Genomic DNA, 22,853 nt, shown 5'->3' with positions numbered 1-22,853 from the left:
TGTACGATACAATTTTCCGCACAGGTTTTTCGAGGGCTGCCAACTCTCAGGCTTATCGGAGGTGCTTATGCCACACTTTCCTCTGTGTCATGTGATAAATAATCTCCTTGTTGGGTGGCACAGTGTCGGACCCTCCGTTTTCTGCACACACTTTCTGATGGAAATTTAAAGCTCCAATTGACTCCGCCTCCCATCCTCGGTCTGTTCTCCAAGGAACTGCGGGGTTACATTATGGTGCTGCTACTTCGCAGATTTCAACTATCGCAGGGTGGCAACCCAGTACTGCTCATGTGTTGCCCGTGTCCGTCACTCATTTGTCGGATATCGTTTCCACTAGTCCCCAAAATGCTGACAGGCTAAACACGGCAGGTCATCTTCACCTCTGACATCTAACTTTGCTCAAAAAGGCTTCTGTGGCTTTCCTTCTACTTCATGTCAGTTTTTGGCAGAGCAGAAGTAGCAAATGCATCCAGAGTATTTTCCCTAAAAAAAACCCCGTAACACAAGCATATGGAGGATGATCTCATGTACGTATAAGGTGCCACATGTTACGATATAGACGGCCTTTTTTTTGGTTCACTAAAGCCATCCAAGAGTCAACTTGATTAAATCAACCTGCAAGTGCTTCCAGGGTTTCTTCCTGAAGCCCATTTTATCGAGGTAAATGTAAACACTGATAAGGAATGTGTACCGGGAGAGTGTTTTAGGAGGCTTATATCCATGGATAAGTGGGGAAAATCCACTCCAGTGGCCCCGAGGACAACATCTAAACTGATATGAATCAGCTTTCCTTCCACTGGTCAAAACACACTTGTTCACATCACAGAGCTTTCAAGTGATCATGTATCAGCGAGACCAATCTATTTCGCTTTCAAAGGGGCTTCGCTTTAATTCATGGATCCACTTCATTTAAGGCCAGCCTGTTTTAATAGAACGCAGATTATGTGGAACTGTGGTACCCTTCAGCTGTGTACTTTACCTGCATTACCGCGGAGCGAGGATGGGTCGCAGAATGGGAGTCACTTGGGATGAAAATCTGTACCACGTTTCACGGAGTAGCTTTACTCTGCATGTCCATCAGCGTCCACCCGGTGCTCGGTTCGAATCATTGCGTGAAGTTAATGTCCTGCTGCAGAAAGATGAGCTTTTAACCTCAAATGATGTGGCTGTTTTGGAGCGCCAGAATGGGATCTGGTCTCACGTCTCTGTGGCTGAGGGAATCGCATGACATGACAATAGAAAAAACATGTGGAGTCATAAAGTAAAATTAGGTATTTAAAGTGATCGGAAGGTTTGATCTGAGACAAGTGCGTCGACTGTTAGCTGCTAGCTCATGTGAAGAGGCTCAACGTAGGAAGAGCTTGCCAAAAAGTTGGCAGTACAGTTGACGGTTCGCATGCAGGGACTCAAAAGGTTGAAGTTTCAGAGACAGAAAAATACTGGGCGAAAGGACAAACCAAGTTGAGCAGACGACTTCATGAGGACGGGATCATGAATCCAAGTGGCATACTTTTGGTTGAGCCTCGCAGTGGGGTGAGAACATGGCAACACAAAGGTGCATTTTCAGCAACAACCGCTGAGAAATGCCAGCAAACTTCAGAGAATACAGAGCGGATTGGAAGCCAAACAACATGCAGGATAGCTCCTCCAATCCGGCCCGATTCAGAGGCATTACTGTGTCCTCAGCGCACCCCGGTGACATGTACTTCTGATTTCAAACACGAGCCAGCTGCAGATATCTCCAACAATACACTCGCACTTATCCAATCCTTATGCCTGTTTGGGGATTGTGACTCTCCCGTAAATATTTTTTAGAAGTCAGCGGTCGGAAAAAAGGAAGCAATCATATCTGGGGCTGCCCATCCTCAAACACAATCTCCTCTGGAAATCGTACTGTGTTATCTCCTCCACTCAGCGAGGTCAGCAGACTAACAGGAAGACTATGTGGTAAATCACACCTCCCCTTTTGAATCAAAACAACCTTTTCCTCATCCTCAAACACAATCTGTTATGCTGCCCTGCCTCCCTCCATATTCCTGGTAACAGATGTTTATCCTGAGCCTGTTGAGATGCGACGGCGGGGATGAGGCGAGAGTAAGCCCTTCTCCGGCTGCATGTTTTCCACATACCAATGGATCTGGAAGGCAAGCGCTGTTTGACTTGAAAGTTGAGTGGCATATTTGCCGGCGTTGAAACAGCATGAGGCAATTTCAGCGCGGTGGATGGGGATCTATTGACCTCTCTGACAGCTGAGGTACACTAGTGATCTTTAGCTTTCTCCCTCTTGGCCGGTCCTTAGCTGCGAGCACAAGGGACCTTTGTGTGTGTCTCTCTCTCCTTCCCTGGCAGCTGTGGTGGAAGCACTCACCCGTGGAGCCGCACATTTGTGATTTAAAGATAAAGCGAGTCTATTATTTATCCTCCTACTGCCTTTGCTAATCTTAGTCCGACCACGGCTGAAGGCGATTAATCCGGCTGGGTGTCTCCGGTTTGTTCGCATATTCAGATAGTGTGTTGCTTTCTAGGAATCCATCTGTGAGCATATTCCGCGTCAGCTTTACAATCGACTGAGATCTAATGGATTGGCTTTACGCGATATTACGGGGCGTCTTAGACACGCTAGCAGGCCGGCACCATGAGATTACTGCAAAGTGCACGTAATGATGATAACCACAGGAAAAGTCAGATACATATTTATGCTCACACTGACAGACCATCATATTGATTTAGAGCATACGCGTATTAACTTACAGGCGCTTTCGACTTAAGTAGAGGATATATATATATCTGCTGTGTTTATATCTCCGCCGTTTGGAAAGAAAAACTGTTCCAGATGTTCCCTTTCAAATCATGTCATATCCACTCAGTGTTACCATCCAGGAACTCCATTTGCAGTAAATGCCCTTTAAACACGGTAGTTTCGCCGGGTATTTGGTGGGATCAGCAGTCTTTGATCCACTCTCCTCCTCGCTGACTGTCGACTCCCCTGACCTTCCGCAAACCCGATGTGACATGCCCCTCTTGAGCGGAGACAATTTGACAAATAAGTGATGACCGCTCACATTTTTAATTTAGAGGAGCGATGAAAAATTAAGCATGGCCAACTCAGGACCTTGATTTTTAAGCAGCTCCCCACTCCCTTGCTGCTCCTCCCCACCATCTATCTATCTCTCTGACTTGCCAGGAGACCAACACTCCTCCCCATCCTCTCTGCCACTGGTCTTTAACTCCTCGGCTCTCTCTTCTCTGCCGGCCCCAGAACTAATCCTTAATATGCCTCTCACACAGACTGTGGCCCTGGCACTGGGCAGCCACTTCCACAAGCTAATAGAAGGATAAGAAGAGAGGGGTGGGGGGGGGGTCATGAATTGTATCAGCACAGCTCCACAGATCTTGTTTTAATTCCTCATTTGGGACCTTTTCCATTATTGGCCTCCGTCATCCCTCGCTCAGCATAATAACTTCTGAAAGGTAGATAACTATTAATAGCATTTACACGAGGCTGCATTCATATGGATCGCCCGCAGTGCTATGACTAAGGAAAGGTTTCTGGTGACAAGCCCACCACAAGCTTGCTGCCGTCCTCCTGACTGGGACAGAACCTCAGACGTCCCACAGTGGGTCCCAAATGAACAGATTTGTCAGGGTTTATTTGCTCACAGCCTTGATTCGATGTTATTACTCTGTAGATGGCAAAAAAAAAAGACGCTAGATTTGTGGAAGATGAGACACACTGCCGGACAATGCGGCCCAAGGTCCGGCCTTGTGGCAGCCCGGCACATTGTTAACCAACAGGGAGCTCAGATCAATAAGCGCAAACCATAAAAAAAAACATCCGATTGCTCGACCCAAACCCGTGTTTGTCTTAGAGAATCTCATCCTTCCTCTCCCGTGCCTCCATCAGCCAGATGTTCTTCATTCATTTTTCCCAGGCGCAGCTGTGTATGTAAATAATCCATGAATTCTCCTGCTGGATGCTGGATAGAAGCATATTGTGTATCTCTCTGATGAACTCACTGGTCTCGTCTAATGCACCATGGAGGAAGATCTGCTTTCGTCTCCAAAACAAACTTGTGTGTGTCTATTGTGTGCACTGGCGGCAGAGTGTCTGGCTTCCAAAGAGTTCTGTTGTCCTTTGAAAAAAAAAGCCTTCAATAATATCTGAGTTCATAATGTTGAAAAACTCCCTGCTCTCACCCGACTCCCTCGTCAGAAGAGTGAAGGCCCGTTTACGGTCAACGTTAAATGCGGATCCGAATCCAAACGCAGGCTTCTGTACGTTTCTGCAAAACTTACTGATACCGCCCAAACGGAGCAGTACCACCGGAAACCATGGGGGGCAGTGTTGCTGTTACTACCTGATACCACGTCCTAATGAGACACAAAGAAGGCATAACAACGGCGAGAATTCTCTGTCCTCCAGTGGCGGTATATATTTATGATCAGTGGATATGAGCTAGGATTTACAAGCCGGATGAAAGCGTCTCACGTGGATTTCCACCAGACAAATCGACCAGATGATATTGAAGTAGCTGATCCTCACTGCTGTTTCCGCACCTGACCCGTGGGAGGGCAAAACCGCCGGCAGCTAAATGTGTACTCACAAAACTTCCTCAACGGCAGCCTCTGTCGCTTTCACGTGAGAAAATGGACGGTAAAAACCAACGTCCTGCTCGACCGTTCCGTGCTCTCTGATCCTAGCTTGGATTTGTCTCCTCACCCGTACAACGCAGAGAACAGGACGCTTCACTGTACTAGCTTCCTGTCTATAGCCGGGTACTAATAGTGAGCCACATCTAAAACACATTTCTCCATTCAAACGTTTGTCAGCATTAGCAGGGAAGGTATCTCATGTGAAACCGCAGCCCTCACTGCGCTCCATACTTTATCATCTCGCGCCCCTGAGCAAGCTTTCCTCTCCCCTCTGTAGCAACCGTCAACCGCACCATGCCGCAGAAGGCTGACAGTGGAGTAGGTGTCCAGGCAAGTCGACCAGAACAATAACAAAACTGGAGTCAGAGGCAGAAAGGAGAAGAGGACCGACCCTAATAATGGCCAGGCCGTGACTTGACATGCTATGAAAAGTGACATTGGGCAAGTCATCCATTATTTATTGCAGCACAGAGTCGGGCGATTTTTTTTTTTTTTTCCAGCAGCATGAGCAGCACAGGATCATGGCGCAAAACAAGCAGCCAGTCACAGCCTATTCCTATGACTGTCAGCAGACAGTGAGACGACGCAGAGGTGGAGGAATCTGGGAATGTAGTGGTAGTATGGAAAATGCATCCCAGACGGGATTCACCTTGACTGCTGCTGACGCGCTGTCTGCCCTCTTGCTGTCTCTCTCTGCTGTCACGGAGGAGCACGCTCAGTGTCAGCGGGGTCTTGGACGGTCTCCGGGGCCTCACTTTTTGTTTCCATGTTAAGTGATATGATGAGACGCCGAAACGTGCCCTGCTAGCACATTACTCCACAAATGTGTATATATATATAATAATAATATATATCAACAAATGTATATATATATATATATATATATATATATATATATATATATATATATATATATATATATAGATATAGATATAGATATAGATATATATACACATATACATATATACACATATACATATATATATATACACGTATGGGATATATATGTATATGAATTAATATTTTTATCTCTATTATATATTCCAAAAAATAATGACATTGTGATGCAATATCCAAGTATATAGCAGAGTGAGGGTGGCATGATGTGCGACACAGTGTGGCAATAACAATGCAGTCACAGTGAGTCATGACAAAGTATGAGCCAAAACTCAACATGACTCATCGTCTTTAAACGCTCCCGTTTGTTAATACATAAAAGATCGACACAAATAAAGACAGGTTTCTCTTGGAAGGTATTTAGAAGCAACACATTAGAAGTACAGCCTGCTAGTGCTGCAGTTATTAGACAGTGTAAAATGTCAATTCTTATTTGCCATTGGCCACAAATTGTTTCTAAATACAGTGCTTATTAATGAGCTGGCAGCCGTTTGACTCAGCTCACTCTGTATTTTACAGCGTTCACGCTGAATTATATAAGGAGCCGGAGTTGAATATTCATCAGATCCGTCCCAGCGCTTGAAAGAGCCAACAGCCGACTGACACATTCATCAGCCAGAGGCAGAAGTGCTGATCCAAGTGTGAGGTGGCAGCGGCGAATCTATACCTATGGATTAGCACAGGCGTTCAATAGTTTGGTCCAGTCGACTGGATCAGTACCGTTGGCCGGGATATTTATCTCAGCCCTGCGCGGCGCGCGGACGTGAGCTACGTGCAGCGGCGCCCGCCTCGGACGCCATCAGGGCATTTTTGGCTCTGGGAAATGTGCATGACATCAGGAACAGATGTTGCACATGGCGAGAGCCATCAAGAGACAACAACTCTGCATCCGTGCATGAATATTTCAGACAGCTTACTGCTGTACTTATCAGCAAAGACACAGCCGGGCTGGCCGAGGACCTCCTCAATCTGCTGTTCCATTTTGGGCCACGCTATAATCAACATGAGAGAGAGAGTTGAGGAGGAAATATTGAAATAAGCGCAAGTTCAAGTTGAGACTTATTTCCCTGACAAGAAAATATTGGCTGCCTTTCCAAATAAAAGGAGCAGATCTTCATTGTCACCTAAAATACATGGGAGCAGGGAAAGTGCTGCCCAGAATCATCAACATCTGAGAACAATATTCTGCAGTCTACTTCGGTGGTTCTTAACCACAGGCCCGGGGGCCACGGTTGGGCCGCGAGCACCCACTAGAGGGCCGCTAGAAGTTTTTTTGTTTTATACATCTGGGCTGTGAGACGCTCAGTTGTAATACACTTGCCACATATGGTGGCAGTAGTGAGCCACTGAGGTGACTTGACAGCAGCAAATGTGTGACAGTAAACAACCGTGAAAAAGTTCTTGGGAAAAAAAAAAAAAAATCATCAATCTTGATCCCGACAGTAAAAACTGTTCATCTTAAATTTTAAAATGAATTAGAACATTTTCTGGTGATACTTTTATTTACACTCTCCTTATCTTCTTTAGAGTTTATTTATGAAAAAGAAAATATTTTATGATACTTATTTTATACAGAATTGTATTCATGACGTACAGTTTTTCCTTCTTTTTTTTCTTTAGTAAATTTGAAGAACATGACTTGCACCTGGTTCTGCTGTTGGTTGGACTTTTCACTGACACATATCTGTGCGCTGATCACATGGTTGCAAATCATTACGGAAGGTTTTGGTTTGTTTATGTGGATGGTCATTGAACACGAATGAAACCCCTGGTCTACTTCACGGATCTACTACGTCGCTAATATGTGCTGTTTTCATAGCTTCATTTAATACTGTGGTGTCAAACCTAAAGTCTGTAGGGGCCAAAATGTTGAACTCATTCCAAGCAAAATTCATGTCTACTGAATTTATAACTGCCCTGCTTGAACAGGAAGTCAGTAAGAAAGTGTTTCAAAACAGACAAACTCTCCACCACTCAAGAAACACTCAGTTTAGGAAGCCTCTTTCGTGACTTTAGGCGGCCGATGTGGCCCTCCGGCCTGGACGTTGACACCATCCACGAGGCTACAGTCAGTGAGCCTCCTCCACTTGAACCCATGGAGGTCGTCCTCCCTTTGATGTAAGTGCGGAAAGACTCATTAAAGTCCATGTAAAATCTATATTTCATCACTTGGAATGGTCCTTTAAACGCTGGAGAACCTTCCCACTGACGGTCCCCAGGGTCAGATTGTGACTCACTGAGAACATCCGTCCAGGCCTTTTCCTCCACAAGACAGAGAGCAGAGCACCTCTGGCTGTGTCCTTGGGATTTGGAGGGAGCAGCCCGGGATGGCGTCCCGTGCCAGGCCTCGCTTGACTCGCTGAAGTATGGTGTGAATGATGCCATCTGGAGATGTGCTCTTCAAAAAAAAAAAAAAGTCCATTCCATTCTCCAGGAAGATGATAATGAATGTCCTTTAAGAAAATCCACTTTCCCTTGGTGCCGTCCTGAATTCATTACCAGCCACTGGAGCCCTGCTGTACAGTAAAGTCATGCAGATCTCAAAGAAGAGTAACATCCCAGTAATCCACACCCTTTCTGGAACACAGCTTGAACTCGAAGCCTCAACCTCTCCTTGACCCCTGAGGAAAAGAATCCCTGAACTCCATCCCCAGAGAGACTTTTATTACCGGCCAAAACAGAAGCCACGGGCGGCCAGAGTCATATTCTCGCACGGATCTGATCCGGGCCCGGCTACACTGGTGCGCACCGCAGAGCGAGCCCCCGGCTCCACGGTGAGCTCTCATGGCCCTCCTCCTGCTCATCCATCACACACACAGAAAAATGCTTAATTGCAGATTTCTGGCCGGCGCAGGGGTCTTACGTCACCGGAGCGGGGAGACGGGTTCGGAAAGGCTCTCGCAGATCTCCCACTGGCCACCACAGCGCTGCGTCCTGGTGAGTTATGAGCTCATAGAGAGACGGAGAGTTACGGCTGACACAGATCAGCTCAACATTCAATATCACAATTACAGTAAGAGCCGGTGTAATGTTGCAGCGGCGTAAACTCTGGATCCCTGGAGGGGCCCAAACACCAGCAAATGGACACGTGCGCCTCAGCGATGCGCCCCATCAATCTGGCTGCCGGCATAATTGGTGTGCGTGTGCAACAATGCAATCAAGAGATGTTCAGCGCCGTAAACAAAACTTACTGCAACGTTCCGGGCGCTGACACTTGCCGGGGTGAAATATAATCTGGACGCCGCTGCCATTTACCAGTCGGAGCGGGAATGTTGCTCAGTTGGCTGCAGCCAAAATGGTCCCGGTTCCACCTTCCCCCGCGCTCAGCGAAGCTGTGCATCTTCAGAATTTGCCTGAATGGAGTCACTCCTTTTCTCGGGTTGCCAGACTCTGGCTACAGCGTTGGGTAAGCGAGTCGAGCACGGCACACAATGCCGCGCTCACACACCACTTAGATACAATTCAGAGTCTCAGCTCTGGACTGCGGGAGGAAAGGTCCTTTTTTTCCCCCCCAACGGTGTTTACAGTCAGAATGGTGAGTAGCTACGGTAACGTTTGTCGGCTCAAGGACAGCACTGCAATAACAGCGCACTGATACAATAATAAGCGGCTGTTAATGTTACAGCATCTGTTGCTCATGACATTACATGACACGCTGTTTAGCAGATGCCTTTGTTGGACGCGACTGACAGTGTAGCGCCTGAAGATCCACTGGTTACGAACCACGTTTATATGCAGAGAACAGTCGGGCAATGGCTTCAATAAATCCTGAAAAAGTATACCTAAAAAATGAAAAACCATAAACATTGCTAACATTGCTAAAATGACTAGCACAACAACTATAGGCCAGTTTACGCTCAATGCTACATGCGGATACACTGTCTGTCCGTGCTTTGTGTTCATTTCCTCCATATTTCTACACGTTCTACGGAAACAGACCAAACAGTGCAGTACCACCGGAAACCATGGGGGGGGGGGCAGTGTTGCTGTTACTGCCTGATACGTAGTTCTAAGGAGATACGAAGAAGACATAACAATGGCAGAAAGTCTCTGTCCTACAGCCGCGATATATTTAACTGCCTCTTTTGCGTTTTCCTCTTTTGTGCAAGAGGTGCATGATCAATGCTTCTTCCACAGTCGGTTTTGGAGTTTGTCTTTGTCGTAAACTTTTGACTCTGGGTTTCTCAACATCCCAACATAGGTTCGTACACAACAGAAACAAGTTAATAAGTCGTGTCATCAGCATATGGGAACACGACAAGAGAGCGCGTCGTACAGCTGCTCTCAAACAACAGAGGCATATTGTGTGGATGGAGTTTGAAAACAATTTTGCAGTACTCACTACTGGCCAAAGTGAGTACTGCATAAATGGGAGCCGACCAAGAAGGAAGGGGAAGACGGTTACGCAACAAACGGCTTTTCAGGTGGCGTGTTTAGCATCGATGACTTTGTTGCCGCGCTGTTGGCCTCAAAACCAGCTCCCTCAAGCAAACCAACGTACTCGTAGCTTAAACAACACGATTGTCTTCACTAACTCAGTGGCATGTTTGCCGGCATCCTCGGGTTGCCGCTATTACGACGGGCATTTGAGATACATTTGACACGGCGCAACTTTAAATATTCAGCTTCTTACTCCGCAGGTCCACTGCTCCTCTGAGGGAGAGGACAAGAGCCGGCCTCCTCCGCACACCTTCAACATCCGATCCTCGCTGGCTCAGTTCTGAGGCAGCACAAGCCCTCTATTTTTAATTGACCCGGGGTCAATTTGGGACTGGGATAATATTTAGTTAAATTATTCTCACTTCCTCCTGAATTGCATTTCCATAATCTCCACTTCATGCTTTATTTATTACCTTTGAACAATTACCATGCAAAGCATGTCTTAACTGTCACCCCTTTCTCCCTCTCAACAGTTTAGTAAATATCAAACTATATTTATTATTAATAAACCCACAGCTGAAATCGCCGCTTTCATTCATGCATTATTAAAGCGTGGAGGAGCTGGGGGAGTGTGGGTGCCCTCTGTTCACTGCCGTGGAAGCCAATATCATTAAGAGCAGCGGCTCAAGTTTTGCCGCGGCGTGCGTCTCCGGCTTTGCTCTCCATCTGTGGAAGCTACAGGAGATCCTCCACTTCAATCACAGCGTCATGCCTGGCGACAGACTTAGCACAATGCTTGTTGATTTTATTATCACAGCACAACTGCTGGAGCCCCCCCTGCTGCTTTACTGCGGCACCCAGGCCCCCGCCGTCACTCACTCATTGAGAGTTCCGCACTGCCCCCCGCCCCCACACCAAAGCTCTCACACGCAAATAAACATCTTTTGATGACGCTCAGGTAGATATCAGGCGGTGAGGTGTGTGTGTGTGTGACGGGCAAGGCGCGCAGTCATTTGCCCGTGTGCTCGCTCACACTAACCTGGTTTGGCTTCCCAGCTGTGCAAGCTGTTTCTCTCATCAACATGTGTTTACTGGCAGGGGAGCCTTATGTTTGCATTAGAGAGAGGCAATAAAGAGGGAGGGCGGCCCGGGGTTCCAAGACTACCGTTTCGGGGGTGAATCCTCCGGAGAGCCCCGGCCACTGCGACCTCTCTACTGACAACACACCACAGATCTAAACACCTTCTTCAATCTGGAGGCAGTTAGCAGCAGGCAGCCGCGTGTGTCTGCGCGCGCTTTGGCAGGGGGAGGCGGCGTGTTAACATTACATTAAGGTGCGATATACAAGCAAAGAGAAGGATTAACCAGATGTCTACAAGGCCTGTTATTTGGGTTAATCAATAGAACCTCGAATGGCTAATGAAGGACATCAAAGACGGAGGCGCGAGCTCATAAACAGCCACGGGCCCGTGACGGGCTGTTTTCATCTCTTAATAATAGCCCGGGCTTTTGTTAAAATATGATAATGATGGTGCGCTCTTTGATTCACTTTGGCGCCTGCTGCTGTACGACAGCGAACAATAGACTCATTTCAGATCAAACCGCACCTCAAAACAGTGTATTTTAGGTGGACTTCAAAGAGTGGAAATGCTAGAAAATGATCAATACCGGGCCCCATCTCAACTTTTTCAGTCGACTTCTACCTGTTTTATTTTGAGTTCAGCATCCAGAGACGCCATATGCTTTTCTAACTCAGCCCTGATGGAGTCAGTCGGCGGAGAGTTTGATGGAGGGGCTTTTAACTCGGGGAATAAACTGAAGGTGGGGGGCTCACTTGTTTTCTGTGGTTTATTTCTGAGAGAAAACAGGATAACCACTGACAGCCCATCCCAGCCACCCGGGGTGAGAGGCACAGGCCACTCTGGACAATGTTTGGCTTCTTAACTGTGGGAGGAAACCAGAAAACCAGAAGGAAACTGACATGACAGGACGAGTGTTTGACCCCAACAACATGTTTTATTACCATTGAACGCATAAGACAAACCTAAACATGCTTTGAAAACAGGCAGAATTATCAGTAATGTTGGAAATTCTTTCATTTTTTTTTAATTGTTCATCTAAAAAGCTAAGTAAATAAACCATTAATCTAACTACTAATTGACTTATCTTCATTTTAATTACCACTAGTTTGATATCCGCCCGTCTTAACCTCTGTATGTTCGGTATTCAATTGTTGCTGAGCCATAGACAAATTTCCTCTTCCAACTTATTTTATTTAAAAAAAAAAAAAGGTTTGTAAATGTATCATAGTAGTTTATTTAAAACTTTCATTGCTGTTGCGTGTAATAATTGTTTTTAATTCATACATCCACAAATTACAAATAAGGAAATGCAAAATGAGGGAATTAATATGGAAAAATAAACCTGGAAAAAATGAATAGGTTTAGAAAAATATATTGACCTTTATTTTACCTTATTTATTTCCATTATATCTGGTAATATGTGAAAAATTTCAATTGCAAACACAGTCCTCTAGATTGTTGTCTTTGAATACCTAGATATTTTTATAACCGCCATATACATCACCATTTGTGCTGCGGGGGTCGGTTGGTTGTTTTTACTTTCCTTGTGTTTGTCTTTTCTGTTGCACATGTGAGGAACCCCCCAATGTCACTGTGCCTCCTGGTGCTGCTCTATTCATGACGCTGCCTTTCAGTTGAGTGATAGTTCATTATAAAAGGTAGCTCACGCATCTGTCAGAGACGCGGTGTAGAGCATCTGAGCCGAGTAGGTTGCTCCACTTCTAGACCTGGAGGTGAAGACGGACCGGACTCGGTGGAGACCTCCACCATGATGTGAAGCTTCCAGGAGAAGGCAAGACAGATCAATTGCAAACGTCCTTCTGCCTCTCGCACGTGAAGCAACTAGCGCTACATGGTTTCATCCCACGACGTAGAAACTCTCATACTCAGAATTGTAAACGCAGTCTCATGAAAGTTTCAGCGCAGTAAACAAGCGTGCGTCCGACCACCGTGTCCAGACTCACTTCTACATCAGCGTGAGAGAGCCAGACATAAGTCGGCGTTCGATAGCGAATTATTTATGACGGTGAAATTGGAGTTGAATTTTAAGTGAGGGAGGAGTGTTCGGGGAAGATAAACTGAATTTGCAGAATCAAAGGGAAGGAAAGAAACAAGCCGTGTTTGGCTGAACGAACATGTAGGTGCATAAACAAACCACATTTAAAAAGTGTTTACATCTCCACGTGGCTTCATAATGATCCCATTTGTTCTGCTTCATAATGCAACGTGTGATGTATGTAGCTGCGTATCACCACGTCGCCTCGCGCTGTAAAAGAAACGGCTCTTCAAGGTGAAATATCAGCCGCAGTTTACCTGATCGCAGCTTCATCCAACCCAGTTCTATAGGTGTTTTCTCCCGCCAGCCGGCCGCCGTGCGTTGCCAGCAGTGGGCCATCAACCTTGGCAGCGCCATGAAAGAGCCATTTCAGCAGTTTGCCAGAAAAATTAGACAGCCACTAATTGTTAATACCTTAAGAGCACAAAGTTCTACTGTGTTTGCTAAAAACTTTCTTGGCTCACCGCGCTCTGGACACCATCGCGCTGATGGGAGCGCCGCCTTCCCCGCGAGCCGCCAAACACGCCTTTAATACCAGCAACAAGAAAGGAAGCGCTATTTGCTTAGCTTGTCATCTGCGAGCGCGTTTGGCTTGGAGCGCGTTTGACATGGCGCCTCTGATAGATGCATCGCCGAGAACCAATCAGGTGGCTGGAAATGAGCCAGACGTTTCGTAAGTAATGGAATGGTGATCTCCATTAGGACAACCTTCCACCTACAAATCCACGTTTGAATACACACAATTACAATGCCAGTGTCAACAGGAAGTCCCTTGCAGACGCCGCGCGACCGTTGACAGCAAGTGGAAAACTAAAAACGGCGTGTGATTTTCACCTACATTACGCATGAAATGATTCAAGATTAGGTCCCTATTGAAATCAAATACGCTTCTGAAGACATCAAAGGAGTCTGTGCTCTGTTGTTCAACCAAAAACTACCACTTTCATGACAGCTAGCGTGACAGCTAGCGGCAACATGGGTGAATTCAAATATGCTACATCGGTGATGAAAGCTGTCACGTAGCCGTGGTAAAAGAGGAATCTGTGCTGAATCCCGGAGGACCTTGTTGACTCAAGGAGTACAATGCAGTTAAAGAGGTTGTGATTTAGCTTGACAAAAAAAAAATGGCAGACTACTTTTGTATGTTGAGCTATTCTCTCAATGCTAACCAATTAGCGTGTGGCGACTCATGATGGCCTTGGACTCTCCAGCTGTAATTATTCAGAAGGAACAACAGTGTTGACCAAGACGAATATGAAAAATGAACTCATTCAATCCCAACAATCTGATTATCCAACCCGACAACAAAAGCTAAACAACATCCGGTGGTTCAGTCACTTATTGAAGGTCTATGTATCATTTGTTCCTTCAGTTTTCCTTTCAAAACAAAATGTTTTCCTGATTTGTTCTCCATAAAGTCCGTCATTTTTCATGCAGTTGCTTGTTTGCTGAAAACAACACATGAACTGTGGGTGGTTTGAATATTTGATTTCTTTGTGGCCAATAATGTGTCCAACGTTTGGCTGTCAGCATGTTGTTGAGGTGAGGTGATTCTGAAGAAATGTTCTTGAGCGCATCTGTTCTGTTGGGTTGTTGGAGTTCACTCATGTTTGCAGCATGTCAAACAGATGCAAACTATGCCATTCATTTGCCATGAATGGTGAGTTAATGCAGTTTCCGTATGATTCATTGAGATGAACATTTTAATCTATTGACATGACCATAGTCGTTGTCACACTGCATCAGCACAGTTGACAGCAAACGTAGACAGGAACACGACTATTCTTCATTTGTTGCCTTTTTTAACCTCATTGAATCGCACTTCTCCAGAGTTAACTCACGATTAATCGCAAAACTCTGGCAAAGATAAACTCTTCCTTTAAGTTGTTAAGAGCAGATAAAAAAGTGATTTAGTGCGATTAAACGAGGTTCAGATGTGATTCATAATTTCATTTCTCGTGTCAACTGCAGCGAGCAGATACATTCTTGTTTTCCTGGATTCAAAGCGGTTTAAAAGACCCTCCCCCTCATGACCCTCCAGCCAATGGGGCTCACCCTCAGGCAGAGGGGAGGGGAGGGGAGGGGGGGATGCGCTGCCCCCCTGAAGCAGAAGAGTTCTTTCCACTCAGCTCCTGCCAAATTTGGTGAACCCCTGCTACCAGTGTGACTGTCAACGCGCGTCTCCCATTGGCGAAAGCGAGTGAGGACTAAACAGAGAGGACCGTCAGGGGAAGACCGGCACAGAGCGAGAGAGAGAGAGAGAGAGAGGAGAGAGAGTGGAGTGGACCGAGAGGAAACTTCATCACTAGCGCGGAGGAGAGAGCGCATCCGTGCGCAGCATGAACCAGCCGAGTGGACTGTGGAAGAGCCTCTGATTTCACGCGTGGACTATCAGAAACAGAGCAGAGGAAAGTTACCAGCCATGGCGCGCTGACTGGCACCTGGAACACGCGGGTTGGATTCAAGTGGATGATATTGCGGAGGAGTCCCGGTGTGGCGATATTCCAGCGGATCGGCGTCGGAGCGACCAAAATGACTGCGATATACCTCATCTTTTGCCTTATGGTCACAGGTATGTCACCGATTTACTTGTCGGAAGACTCCCGCGTGGGGCTGGCGCGGACGGCGGCGCGCTGCGGCAACACTCCGGCGCGCCGCTGCTCAGAGCGGGGATGCTGCAGTGCCACCATCCGCGGCCGCGCGGTGCCCATGAGTGGACGGAGTTTGAAAATACATCCATTGATCACATCAGGGATGCTCGAGAGCCGCTGACGGCCATAGCGCCGAGAGTTTCCGTGGAAGAGTCTCAGGGGGTTTTATGAGCTTGAGGTTGCGGATGATGCGCGCACGAACGGAAAGTTTCACTTGAACCCACGGGAATCTGCGCGCGTGTGTAACAATGCCTGCGTCCGTTCGGAAGGAAACGTTCATAAGAGACGCGTGGAATTCTCTGACATCCGAGTGAGTTGACTGCGGATCGCGTGCGAGTCCCGCACGAGGCTCCAAGTCTGTCCATCGGATGTAAAGATGAGCGGCCACGGGCGCAGAGCGTCGATCAGAACTCGTGCATGAGCGAGGTTTCTGCTCGTGCTTATGTTTCATTGTGGTTTTTCAGTCAAGAGAAAACGCGTGGAACTCATGTGGGGCCACTGCGCGCCGTGCGTAAGAGGAGACCAACACCAGGGTCGGCGTTTGTGTTCAGAGCGCAAATAATGGAGACAAGCAAATCTGAGCTCATTTTCGCCGTGAAAAGTCAACATTTCATAGCCTGAAGTTTCATTTATACAACGAGTCATCGAATTTCTTTCCATTTCAGTTCATTCTGAGTCAATTTACGTGAGATAAATCAATGTACCCCTTGACTGGGGAGCAGCAACACGTGCCTGCTTGACCCTCTGGGTCAGTCACCAAAACTGGGGACCTGCTCCTGAGATTCAGCAGGCAGGAGCAGAAGAAAGGCATCAAACTAACCAATGAACATAAGCAGCCTGTCTGAGCATCTGCTGCGATTAACTCCAACTAATTTAACACTGATGGAAGAAAGCTTTCAGCCATTTACACGGACCAACTGTTGACTTATCAGCGCTTTCCGAGGTGCTAAAAACTGGTGTCTGCGCTCTCACTGATAAACAGCTAAAGATAGCCTGGAATTCATAAACCCTTCAAGCACTTTCTGTTGGTTCTTAACCACTGTTTCCCCCCCTCCCGACTACCACATGATGCCGTTCAACTGATAAATGTATGAGTTACATCGTGGTTATTCAAAGCTGGGAGTTTGGGGGGGGGCACCGGTGCACCCCTGACTGACTAGCAACAGCTGGATGAGAAAGGGCGGTAGCCAGACAGTGGCACCCCCCCCACCCTCTAGTATAAACACCCACAGACACACAACTTTTTCCTCACACATGATGAAAAACGGTAACAGCTGCACCAACTAGAACGTAACAGATCCCGGATCAGACTTATTGTGCACATCTCCCACAGACTCACACACTCAAACAGCCTGAAATGTATTTCCACGGAGCATCGCTTGGCTTTGATATTTGTGCATTTGCATGTATGTAGTCCTGCGCCACACTGACAATTTACTTTCCGCTCGGCTCCCAGAGGAATTGGATTCCACACTGCATCAGTATTCTGAGTAATCTTCACTGAGCTCTTCTGTGGAACCTTTCGCTCTGGGTCGCATGCGTCTCATTGGGCCAAGTTCAAAGGCTGTGAGCCCAGATTACAAGTTTCTCTGCCGTCCTCTTAAGTTGTGTCGCCGCTTCTTTCTTGCTGTACGGCGGAATGTTGTGGAAAATGTCTCACAGCACTTGCTTTTCAGCATGGAGACATGAGCGCGCCGAAGGCTTAACGCTCGCCGGGCAGCTGGAGACGTGGCTCAGGTGAAAGTGCGTGGCTAACAATTGCGGTTGCTTTCAGTGGTGCTTCAGTTGGAATGTGAAGGCGTCACGGCGAGGCTGCTGCCAGGCCTTACGTGCTGAATCTGAACCCTAAATCTTCTCGCTAACCTCCAAAGACTGCGTGTAATCGCCATCTTTTCCCGTCGCGCCGACTGCGGTGCGGCAGTGATGAGGTCGGACTCCATAAACAGAAGCCGTTCGCACCCTCGGGCTGAGTCTTTGGGAGTTTCTAATGTGCTGGTATTGGCTGAAAGGAAGTCCATCAGTACTTCAAACCAAAGAACAAGCCCTTTCCTCTCATCACCATCACCATCATCTCTTCCCCATTACCAGATATTTCCCTCACACAGCGCTGATTTGTTTCTGGACACCGAGGCCCGAGAGGCTTGCTTGAGGAATCAGTGCATATTTCATGAGACGCCATTCTTTCAGACTGTGCGAGAGGGTCACAGATGAGAGGAGCCTTCTCCCAAGGACATGCGTGTCACTGATGTTCAAACAGTTCGATTCCCCCCCGATTCCCCTCCTCCTGCGGCGGCTTTATTGCCCGATATAAACAGACACTGAGGGAGGAAAGTGCCAGAAACTTCAGCTGGCCTGAGAGCAGAGTTGCCCGGTAGTGCAGATGCAGCAAAAAGTCAGCGGCGCTGAGTCTTGAACAGAAGTGCCTTGAATTATTTAGAGGACCAGTCATGTTGAAGATATAGATGATTCGTGGCCTACTTTGATTTCCTGTCCATGTGACCTCTATTTAATGGCCGTGCTCCTGCCGTGTCGCTCGTGTCGTCGTGTTACATCACAGTCAGGAAGCAGCGGCCCAGCAGAAGGCGCCACTCTCTTCCAAGCAAGATCAGACTTTTCCATGTGACAAGTCATTTATCAGGCGTCGCTAGTCAAACTGCCTTAAAAAAGCCAGCAGTTTACGCCAAAAAATGACGCTTATCGGGATGATAAAATAGTTTAACCACCAAATAAACAAGCTCACTGATGAGACATATTAAAGTTTGTCCAAACAAGGAAGTAAGTCATTACTTCCATATTTTAAAAGCAGGAAATTAATCGAAACATCTGTCACCTTAGCCAATTATTCTCTTCAATGCATTTTTCTAGTCATTAATGGATCACAAGTTACACATGAAGTAAAGAGACGTTTGACTCACAGTAGTGAAGGTGGTGATGGAGGCATGGCTTGGGGAGGACAGACCGAGGGGTTCTGATGCCCCTAGAGGACAGAAGGAGAATTGCATGTAGGCATGAAGGTCAGAGGTCACACTGCATGTGCCGCTTTCCAGCAATAAGCTGAGGGAACCTTTTGAAATGGGGCGATAACTAAGGTTAGGGGAAGTGAAGTAGCCAGAAATCATCACGAATAAAGTCAAGAAAGTAAGGTTGAATGTGTGTGTGCTGGTTGTCAACTGTTTAAAATAGTGGAGATTCTTGCTGGGACAAACATTTGTGGGCAGCAGGACAGTGATGGATCAAAGTGTTAACAGTCGCCTGCTGTTTCTCCTCATCCTGAAGACCTCATGCACACATGCCACCGTGGTTATAAACAAAGATTCACCCCCCACCCCCCCACCCATCACCCCCCTTCCCTCCGGCGAGCAACGTGTCTGGAAGGAGAAACTGGAATGAGACAGGAAACAATGGGACTCATCGTGTTGCCTGTCTCTAATCAGCTTGCGGGTGAAGGCAGATAAAGGACTTGGCAGAATGTCCGGGGGCATTGTTATCATCTGCTCGCAAATTAGCAGCAACGCGCTCCACGCAGGAAGTCATAGTCGACAGGTAACAAACCGCCGCCGACACTTGACCCCTTTCGGCATTATTTTTAGTTCCAGACGCCCGTCCTGGTTTTGTCTTTGCGTTCTCCTTGAGTCTGTCGCTTCACGTCCTCACCTTGTCTTCCTCTGGGCCAGTCGCGGCGTCCGGGGAGGAAATGACAAAGCCAAGGACAATGGGCCGCTCGTGTCAGCTTCCTGTCTTCGCCTGCGGTCGTCTTCCCCGGCTCCTTCACCTCAGGGCGTATCTTCCGCATCCAGCCTACTGGAGACAAAACTTGTTTACCCTCCCATTCTTCTCGGCAAACACACGAATGGCAGGAATAGCGAGAGTGAGAAACGGAAATTAATTTTGTGCATGTCATTAAAGCGTCACCTCAGGGGAAACAGTCATGTTCATACAGTCGTCTTTTTTTAGAAAAGCGACTTGACTTGCAGTTTGTCTTCCCGTAACATGTTATTGCCGCTTCCTTCTCGAGTAAACGTCTCACGCCCTCCTAACTCTCCACCGCCTACTTTCATTTGTCTATAAAATTATCATAAGTACACGTAACATTCTATCCTTGTTGACTTTAAAGGAAATGAAAAAGGAAGGAATATAGACCAACTAACAATAAAGAATAACTTTATGAACAAAAATCTTGTACAGCAAAAAGGTGTGTTCCCTGAGGTCACATGCACCTCTGCCCTGGCATTGCTCCCCCACCCCACTATTTCAGAGGGCCTGTCTTGGCACAACAAAATGGCTGAGGCTACAACCTCTTCCAAGTATGGGACACATCAAAGGACACCCCGCCCTTTGAGCAATTTGAACAGAAATATAAAGTTTCAAAACGGCATGTAACACCGTGCAAGTGTTAACAACAGTTTTAATACTTTTTTATATACTGTATATACAGAGCTGCAGGCTGACATGTTGCCGTGTCAGACAGCCCGTACACGCCGACTAGTCATCTAACGTGTCGCCAAGTCGACTATAAAAACAATCATTAGCGGCCGCCTACATTTAACGCCCACTGTGTTCAAATGTAGGTTATTCAGTTCATATTTGGGCGTTTTGCATCCAATTTTAGGGGAAATGAGTCACGAGGAAAGCCACACAAACACACACTAATGGAGGTCAAGGGCACAGGCCGGGGCAGACGATAAGTTGAGATGAGTGTTTGTCATCTTGGGGGCAATGTGCCCTTTCTGGAGTGATTAGTCAAAGTCCAGCTGTCCAATTAATGGTCCCCCCGCTCAGTCATCCCGTTATCGCGCAGGAGAATCACATTCAAAGAAGCCGACTCTTCCCAGCCTGCTTGACTTTTCCATCGCACTGGATCTGGTTGGCAAAAACCACCGACGTGAGGCAGATCTTTTCCCGTTGTTGCCACCGAACAATCTGTGCGTAGAAGTGATTCAGTCAGTTGAAAACCCCCAAGGACCCTCTGGGTTCTCCTCACTTTTATGGCCAACACGCTTAACAAATTGGAAAGATTAATACACTTGGAGCAGAACTATTTACACTTCAGCAGGCCAGATGATGTTGACTGTGACAGCGATCATCTTGATAGCAAAGCTTTTGGAAACAATTTGCAGGCAGCAGTGTCTGGAGTCGTACAGGAAGTAGAAACATTTGGGTACATCGTCACGCTCAGTGGCTCAAAATAGTCTTCGGATGCGACTGCTGCTTTTAAAATGGCTTTAAATTGAGGGTGGAGTGGTGAAAGATTTACTCCTGGAGTTTAGGAGCTTCGCAAATCCAGGCATTTTCAAAGAAGGAGCGAGTTCACAAATGGCCATCAGACCATTCCCCTTCTAAATACCTTCTCCTTGAAGTCCACCTTATTACGCTCCCTCCTCCTCGGCCTGAACGGCCAGAACTAATATTATATTAGTGACTCAACCGCAAATCAAAATAGCTGCGTGTGGATGCGGTTCGCTCGCTACCTCCCGAGCACAAAAAAAGACTGCTGAAGGTGACGGACGGGGTGAGCGGTTCGAAAAGAAAAAATGTTTTTCTTCGGCAGTGATCTTTCAAATGGAGCCGAGAAAGCATTACCGGGAGGTTGCAGAGAGATGTCAGCCAATTTGCCGTCGACTGAAGGGTGTCAATCAAAGCGCATCGAGCTGCAGCTCCCTCCGTGGCAAAACACGGCAATGTTACCGAGTGTTCTGAAGACACAGGGAACGTGGTGGGTGGCCGGTGGATGTTAGGGAGGGAGAGGTGTCTCTCCGTCCTGCCGCTTGTTTGGACAAAGAAGGCCGGGAAAAAAAGTAGGTGCTCCGCATGGGAATAAGGAGGGAGGGAGAGAAAAATGAGGAGGCAGCAGGGTCAAAGGGATTTAGCTGCCAGGAGCCTCACGTTTCAGGTAATGGATACGCTTGTATTGGCGTAAACCAAACCTGCTGTTTTTCTTCCAGTGAGGCTGAAGAGAAGGAAAAACAAAGGTGTAACTGACTGCAAGTCTTGGGGGGATTAATAGAAAGATGATATTTTAGCACTTCGGGCTTAACATTTGATGTCAGCCGTGTGTGTGGAAGTGTCCAGACTCGGAGAAAAGAAGGCTATTTTGCCGCTGCCACATTCCAGTAAAGCTGCAACAAAGGCGGCCAAGAGCACACGGATAAGTGCTTCCCAAGCTGGATGAGGTGAACACCCCTCCAGGAGGAAGCAGCCCAATCATTGTTCCAGCACATTGCACCCGTCTGACTGAGGCATCCTAGTGCCGTGTCGATCCCAGGGGGCGCGACGAGGGGGAGGAAGAAGAGAGGTACTGATTGTTCCTTGTGCAGACAATCCACAGATGGGGCTACGGCACGGGATGCTGGATGTTTGCTTTTGAAAGTCCCAGGCGTTTGCTTTGCAGCCGTAGTGCGTGGAATCCACCGGGGGATACAGAAGGAGAGAGTGTGAGCAGAGAAAACAGCAGGAGAAAAGGAGAGGGGAGAGGAGCGGTAGGAAGTAGGCACGGGTGTGAATATAGTGTCAGTGCCAGGGAGGGAAGACAGATGACACAAGCACACAGTGATAGGATAGTTGGGCAGGAGAGTGCTTAAGTCCTCCCCTGCACCCAGAGACGTATAAAGCTGTAGATAATGAAGAAGGGAGGAGAGCTAGGGACAAATAAAGGATGAGATTCCGGGAGCACAGTCTGCATCCATCATTGGGTTTGGTGCAGCAGCCATTTGTCCCCATTGTTCTCTATAATTTGTTTTCGCCGCGCCAGTGTCAGGTGGAGTGGAAGGGCCGGAGATACCAGTGGCCGCTTTGTTTATCCTAAACAAGACGTCGGCATTAGACTTATAGCCAACAACAAAGTTGGATGCAAAAGTAGGGGGTGGAAGAATCCTACGCCTGCTCCTTCAAATTCTGAGGCAGGAAGGAAGATATTAAAAGCAGTAAAGGGGATGGGAAGGGATAAAGGGAAACGGAGGGTGCGAAGGTGGGGATAAAAGATGAGAGGGAAGGAGAGAAAAGCCTCTTCACAGACTGCCTTTTGAGGTGCAGCCCAATGCTTTTTGGAGTGGCCACCTCATTTAATACACCTGCCCAGCAGGAGAGGAGGGAGGGAGGTAAGGAAGTGTTGTAGGGAGACGGGGAAAGCAGGGCCCA

The 22,853-nt window shown here is 47.3% G+C and overlaps 1 protein-coding gene across 2 annotated transcripts in view; it reads left to right on the top strand.

Moving 5' to 3' along the window:
- Window positions 1–15,222: 15,222 nt before the first annotated feature.
- kirrel3l (kirre like nephrin family adhesion molecule 3, like) overlaps window positions 15,223–22,853 on the top strand; it is a 31,631-nt gene continuing 24,000 nt past the window's right edge. For both annotated transcript variants that reach the window (XM_053887326.1, XM_053887325.1), the window contains exon 1: window positions 15,223–15,640. In XM_053887326.1, the coding sequence (XP_053743301.1) occupies window positions 15,538–15,640 (103 nt within the window). In that variant the 5' untranslated portion in view covers window positions 15,223–15,537. The remainder of the gene's footprint in view (window positions 15,641–22,853) is intronic.

The sequence above is a fragment of the Synchiropus splendidus genome, chromosome 15 (assembly GCF_027744825.2).
Source record: "Synchiropus splendidus isolate RoL2022-P1 chromosome 15, RoL_Sspl_1.0, whole genome shotgun sequence".
Taxonomy (NCBI): Eukaryota; Metazoa; Chordata; class Actinopteri; order Syngnathiformes; family Callionymidae; genus Synchiropus; species Synchiropus splendidus.
Note: the sequence above shows the minus strand (reverse complement) of the source record. Positions and strands in the feature narration are given on the sequence as shown.